Source organism: Paralichthys olivaceus, chromosome 19 (genome assembly GCF_024713975.1).
Source record: "Paralichthys olivaceus isolate ysfri-2021 chromosome 19, ASM2471397v2, whole genome shotgun sequence".
Lineage (NCBI taxonomy): Eukaryota > Metazoa > Chordata > Actinopteri > Pleuronectiformes > Paralichthyidae > Paralichthys > Paralichthys olivaceus.
In genome coordinates this window covers 19,565,097-19,572,116 of record NC_091111.1, presented here as the reverse complement: position 1 = coordinate 19,572,116, position 7,020 = coordinate 19,565,097, and the positions used below count along the sequence as shown (strand labels likewise).

At 47.4% G+C, this 7,020-nt stretch overlaps 1 protein-coding gene across 1 annotated transcript; it reads left to right on the top strand.

The window, feature by feature from the left end:
• Positions 1–1,785: 1,785 nt before the first annotated feature.
• On the top strand, positions 1,786–3,541 carry insm1a (insulinoma-associated 1a). The gene has a single exon (XM_020109128.2). The coding sequence runs from the start codon at positions 1,950–1,952 to the stop codon at positions 3,300–3,302; it is 1,353 nt and encodes a 450-aa protein (XP_019964687.2). The 5' UTR covers positions 1,786–1,949; the 3' UTR covers positions 3,303–3,541.
• The last annotated feature ends 3,479 nt before the right edge of the window (positions 3,542–7,020 follow it).

Below are 7,020 nucleotides of genomic sequence, written 5' to 3'. Positions count from 1 at the left end.
GGCTTCATGGGGGGGGGGGTGTAACTCTACAGCTGTATGCTAATGAGGCTGAACTGAAGTCTGTCAGGAAAATAACCACACACACACACACACACACACACACACACACACACACACTCAGCTCGTGTCCTGCAAACAAGCTGAAAACAGACGATGAAAACCCTCCGACATCCTGTAGACTTTTATTTATAATTTGTCTGACGCTCATTAATCTCATGTTCATTTCTGATAACTTCTTATTTTCTTAGTTTCATGTTGTTTTATCTCATATTTTACATTTAGTCCCACAGTCGCTTCGTTGTGTTGTTTTCTCTGCATTTTGTTGCTGCGTCATATTTCAAATTCTCCAGTTTAGATTTGAAACAGTTCAAAGTTTTATTGTATTTAATAATTAATGTTCTGGTTATTGCAGAGTTTCTATATTTCACACAAGGACCCATCTTATTCAACATGTGAGTGAGTAGTGAACATTTTGAGATATGATGATGATCATCTGGATTTCTGAGCTGTTCATAGTATTTATACATTACGATGTATATTCTATATATATTCTGACTAAACCTTTACAATGATGTGAAATGTTTCTAAAGAGTTTGTTTGTTTTCTTGAATTAAGTTTGAAAGGATTATTATTCAACTGTTTCCAGCACAGAGCCACTTGTTTACAGGGATTTTCTCTAAATGAGTTTTTCTTGAGAATCCAGAGAATGAGGAAGGTTGTTGCTGATGATTTATTATTTCACCAAACTCCCTGAGATTTAAAACCAGACATCCCATCATGCCTCACGGTGCAGACTCATGTCCTGACCGGGTCAGTCTGGACGCGCTGGAATTGGGTTTCATGTTTTTGTCCTTTTAATCTCGGTTTGCCCCATTTGGAGACAGAAAGAGCGCACTAATTACGCACAGCACGCGCCGACAGTATCTGGGGGCCAGATTGCTCCTGGGGGCCCCCACTTTCTTCTACTGCCCCCCCCCCCCCCCCCCCCCAATCCCAACCCACCCGCTTTCTTTAACTGTGCAATTTCCTTTCCAATCACGGAGGCTCTACAGCTTGCACAAGCGCTGCCATTGTGATGCAAAGCAGGAAACCCTCCTCTCGCCATTAATTATGTATGCGTGAAATGACGGATTCATATGTCCGGAGTTAACTGTCACACCAGAGCCGCAGGTTCGGAGATGTTTGGTTATTTCTAATGTTTGAATCCATCCTCGTTATTCTGCGCGTAAAAAAACGATCCTCACGTTTTTAAAACCTGAGACTCGAACAGTAAAATAAGATTTAAACCAGATTCGTTCAGGGGCGGAGCTGCTGTTTGACGATGAATCTGTTTTTACTTTCAGAGTTTTTAGTTCAACACAAACTCGGACTGATCCACGGGCTCCGGTGCGTAAAGGTCCATTTTCTGGTCCCCTCGTTCTGACGCGTCACGTTGGGCGGATGTCACATCAGAGGCTCCAGCAGCCGGAGGAGACACAGAGCCGAGGCACGTGTGGAGTTCTATACAGAGTCATCAGACCGTAAAAGCAGGAGGCTCCTGGCGTGTGCCCGAGAGGAGGAGGAGGAGGGAGAGTGTAGAGGAGGAGGAGGAGGAGGGACACAATAAAACCCTCAGGTACATCTGCTTTGCAATCTGCAACACCCCCCCCCCCTCCCCTCTCCATCCTCCCTCCTCTCCATCCTCCCACACCCACTCTCCAAATCCACAGGGGACCGCGGCTCCTCCTGATTGGTCGGGGATGAGGCAACGAGGGGCCGAGGAACAATGTCATCATGTGTGTTAAAAAGAAGAGTTGAGCTATGCTGAGGAGAAACATGCTCTGGAGGAGGACACACGACCAGTAGGACACGAGACTGAAGGACGCATCAGATGTTTGAGTCCGTGCGCGGCTGAAAGTGGATTTGTGCTCCGCGTCCAAAGTGCCTTCATCCGTCCGTCCGGCGCCGACATGCCCCGAGGGTTCCTGGTGAAAAGGAACAAGAAAACCAACCCGGTGTCGTACCGGGTTCGGTCTGATGAGGAGGAAGCGGAGCCGGCGGCTGCAGACGCGCCACCAGCGCTGCCTCCGTCCTCCTCCTCCTCCTCCGCGTCTCTCTTCTCCGTCCCGGTGCGCGCACAGACGCCGACGCCCACCTGCGGGGCGGCGGCCACAGCCCCGGAGCGGGGCGCTAAACCGGTTCAGTTCGGGAACCCGGAGGCGGTGAACCAGGCGCTGTACAGCCCCACCCGCCCCGTCAGCCAGGACCACGACCGCTCCTACTTCGAGAGGCGCTTCAACCTCGGATCGCCGGTTTCCGCGGAGTCGTTCCCCACACCCGCGGCGCTCACCGCCCTGGATCACCTCTTCGCCCCGGTGGACCTGAAGATCGCCTCCAGCAACAGCAACCGCACCGGCACCGGAGCCTCCTCCACCGGGACGCTCCCCGCCGCCTCCTCCACCGCCGGGACCAAGCGACCGTCCAGCGACACCGAGCGCAAAAGCAAACCGGCGTCCAAGAAAACCAAAGCCATCCGGAAACTGCACTTTGAGGATGATGTCACCACGTCTCCGGTTCTCGGGCTCAAGATTAAAGAGGCTCCGGTGGACCAGAAGCCTCCCAGACCTCCGCTCACCGGAGGAGACCACCACCCGCTGGGAGAGTTCGTGTGCCAGCTGTGCCGGGAGGCGTACGCGGACCCGTTCGCTCTGGCGCAGCACAAGTGCTCCAGGATCATCCGGGTCGAGTACCGGTGCCCGGAGTGCGACAAGGTGTTCAGCTGCCCGGCCAACCTGGCCTCGCACCGGCGGTGGCACAAACCGAAGCAGCAGAGTCCAGCGGAGGGAGACAAGGTCCCCGCGTCCGGTAAACCAGCGGCGGAGGAGCCGAAGGACTCTAGTGACAGGGACACACCCAGCCCCGGGCCGTCCGAGTCCGGCTCCGAGGAGGGACTGTACGACTGTCATCACTGTGGGAAGAAGTTTAAACGTCAGGCGTACCTGAGGAAACACCTGGCGTCACAGCACGGAGCCAAACCGGCGGAGGAGGAGGCGGACGCGGCGGCTTGCGAGCAGAGCGCGGCGCCGCTCAACCTGAGCTCCTCCACCGGCCACGCGTGTCCGGTGTGCGGGGAGGGCTTCAGCAGCCGGGGCGGTCAGGAGCGACACATCCGCCTGCTGCACTCCTCACAGGTGTACTCGTGCAAATACTGCCCCGCCATCTTCTACAGCTCCCCGGGACTCACCAGACACATCAACAAGTGCCACCCGTCCGAGAACCGGCAGGTGATCCTGCTGCAGGTGCCGCTGCGCCCCGCCTGCTGATCCGGGTCCTCGGGCCTCGTTCACACCGAGAAGCTGGAATCCGGTTTGTGATCGTGACCGGACGCTTCACTGCAGAATGTCAACATGCAATCAAGTCTGGACTCTGAGCACTTTGTGAAAGTGTCTCTATTGACTCTTTGAAATCATCTCATGTCTTCATTGGTTTTCACTCATTTGGGGACGTTAGTTTAAAAAAAGCACAAATCAGAAAAGAATCAAGTGGAATTTTGTTTTTTTTTCACATTTAATGAGGCAAAGAGAGAAATTCAAGTTTATTTTTGCAGCGAACAGAAAGTCCCAACCTTCATCATCCATGCACCCACTTTTAAAAAGGTCAGAGGTCGGCCGCTCACCTGCAGCTGGAAGGAGTTCAGTGCCTTGCTCCAGAACACGTCAGCAGGTACTGGGTGCGTGTTCGAACCCCCACCCTGGCCTACAACCCGACACCTTAAAGGATCTTTGACATCACACACTTAAAAACCTAAAGCGTTAGACTGTTGATGTATTTTTCTAGCATCTCTGCACAAGTGCTATTAGCTTCTAGACCTAAGAGAGGGGCGGGCCTGTGGAACCAGACACCTCATCTCTCACTGAGTAGCTTTAACATAGAGCCGGTGGATCCGTGGATCTGTGGTGAAAACACAACCAGATGAAACTAGCGTAGCCGTTAATGCCTTGATTAGAGACTCCTGCTGTAAAACTGCCTTAAACTCATCGGATTGTTTGTGTCACTGGTTCTTCTGTATCTCACTTCACACTATATCCAACTCCTACGTTCTATTTATTATTGTATTTATTAAATTATTTGTGTAAATTATTGCTCTGTGTCGTCAGACCCGTGCTGTGTTTTTCCACGACGTCTTATTTTAACTTATTGAAACGTGAGGACGCCGTGTGTTCGAGTGACATTATAGCAATCAGCCGCTCTTGAATAATAACTGGATGCAATCATGATTTTTTATTTAAGTTTTTGTTCTTCTGGTTTTTCTTTGTCGCCCGTAGCTCTTACACTGCTTTGGATGTTTCTGCAGTATTTTTGCTAAATGTCCAAAAAAGAATAAAAAACCAAACTGAGAAACAAGTTTGTTTTTCCATCTTTTTTCTTCCGTAACAAGCAACAACAGAAACTGATCCAGATCATGTTCCAGTGATTTAGAAACAAATCTTCAAAATGTCCATGTTGATGACTGATTTTACACCTTTAGGGTTAAAAACAGTCAAAGTTAAGTTACTTGGAAAAACTGGAATTAGTCGATAATCCGTGTTGTCAGCTGTGCAGTGAAACCAAGGAGATTTTTACGTAGTACTAAGTTGAGGTATTTATGTATTTTCTTTATCCTCTGTTTAAGCAGGAAGTACTGAGAGGGAGTCCTGGTCACAATGTGGAGCAATGACATGAAAACCTTTAAATATAAATACAACAAATAACACAAATACTCAACAAGCAGATTAAAAAGAAAGAACATGGAAATACTGGAATCTAAATAATATATTATAGAATAGAATGTTAAAAACAAGAATTTAAGAAAACTCACTTTAAAAGACTGAAACCAAAAAACATGTTTTTTTACATTAAATACTGGATGGGGAAAAAAGTTGGGGAAAAAATGAGTAAATTTATAAAAGAAAAGTGTGAAATCATGAAATATAAATAACTGATATGATGAAAATAATCTTCCTTCACAGAGACGATCAGAGAACTTTTAGTTTTCAGATCTACGATAAGTTAAAGATCGGATTTGTTCAGTTTGGAGACAGAACAGCTGATGAGTGTGAAACAGATTATTGATTAAAGAAGATCCACAGGAAAGTTTGACCTCTGCACAGTGTGAGGGTCAGCGTCGTGTACTGTGTGTGACAGAGGTCAGAGGTCGACTCAGACAAAACATTCTGCGTGTGAAAGACATTCCTGCACTCCTCCTCCTTCTCCTTCACTCCTCCTCCTCCTCCTCCTCCAGCCTCAGTGAAACTCTGCAGCAGCTGGACGTCGACCTCACGCTGTCACGTTCCGTGTCAGAGCTCCAGAGGTGGTTCCTGTACCGAGGTGTCTCATCGTGGACGCAGATTAATTTTAGAGCTGAACTGACTCAGATGTTCGAATCAGTTTGTCCCACATGTGATTGAAGACGTATCAGATAGAGACGGCCTCAGGGAGGACGGAGGTCAGATCCACCTGAGGACGTGTTCAGAGAGAAGTCGAGGGGACATTGAACTGTGCCAACCGAATAATAATCACATGGGGGGGGGGGCTCTACTGCAGCTCCTCTCTCGCTGGTTTACACATTTCTCCGATTTCAACAAGAAACTGTGAAACTCGAATAAATCAGATGATCCAAACCCAACTTACCTAAACCTGACTTATACCTTCATCTTAACCAAACCTATTTATCTTAAATTAAACCTTGATGCATTTCTGTTTGGTTCCATAATGAAGAAAGACGTAACACACACACACACACACACACACACACACACACACACACACACACACACAAAGGCCGACCGTCAGTCTCGCTGTAGCTCTGACAGGTGAAGACCAGCTGCAGATAAGAGCTGCAGATAAAACACACACACACACACTTTAACTAAACATGAAGCTTTCATTGTGCAGTGACGTTGCCACGGCGACTTCATGTCAATCCAACACTGTGGTCCACTGAAGGTTTGTGGAAATATATTCGTGGTCTCCAGAGGATGAATCCACTTTTTAAAACCCTGTCGTGATGGTTTCAGTTCGATTCACAAAAACCCGACTGATCCTCTGATTGTGTTTTATCCTGATGACGTCGTCGTTGTTGTTATTGACATTTTCAGAACATTAAATCCGAACATAACAACGATGCTCCTCAGAATAATGAGATTAAACTTCAAGTTAAAAGCGTTGTTGGTCACGTGCCAGATAAAGAACAGAAAAATAAAAATCCCAACTTGTCTCGTGACTTAAAAAGGTTCGATCAACATCATCATCACAGAATCACGTGTTTTAGAACGATCCTGGATTCTAACTTCGTTCTGTGTTTGCCTCAGACGACTTGTTATCGGACGTGAAAGCGACACAGTGAGATTGAATTTGTGGAGTTTAATCAGACATCGACTGCTCTGTGATGTCGTTAGCACACGGAGTCAGGTTACACCCTGTGTGTGTCTGTGTGTAGATGAATGTGTTCATCTGCACACACACACACACACACGAAGGAGAGAAACCACTTTCACTTCTTTTATTGTTGTTTTGATGAAAATGTGTCACACAGGTGGTTTTTAATCAGTCACTCATCCATTCATCCAGAAAACCTCCATCCATGTGTTCATCACTCATCCATTCATTCTAATATTCATCCGTTTATCAATCATTCATGAAATCATCACCCATCCATCCATCTGTACTTTCATCCATTCATCCATTCACTTCTTCACCTCCTGCACAAAGACAACAACACTGTCCAATAAGGTCCAACTCGAAATCTGTCTCTCGAGACTTAATGTGATTGTTTCGAAACCACGAATACAAAAATCAAAGCCGTCATTGAGTCTTTGATTTGTTTGACTTTGTTCTGTTCAAATAACACGAACAGAAAAAGCTTTGATCCGACAAACGTCTCAGTTCATCTCCTCCACAGTCGGTTTTTGTTCCGAGTTGAATCCCAGCTGATTTTCTCTCGGCTGCACGTGTCCGCTCTTATCTCCGACTCACTCAAACACAGAGGAGACAAAGAGCAGC

What these genes read in the sequence shown, in the direction of transcription:
- insm1a (XM_020109128.2), top strand. Translation starts at nt 1,950, where the DNA reads ATGCCCCGAGGGTTCCTGGTGAAAAGGAACAAGAAAACCAACCCGGTG.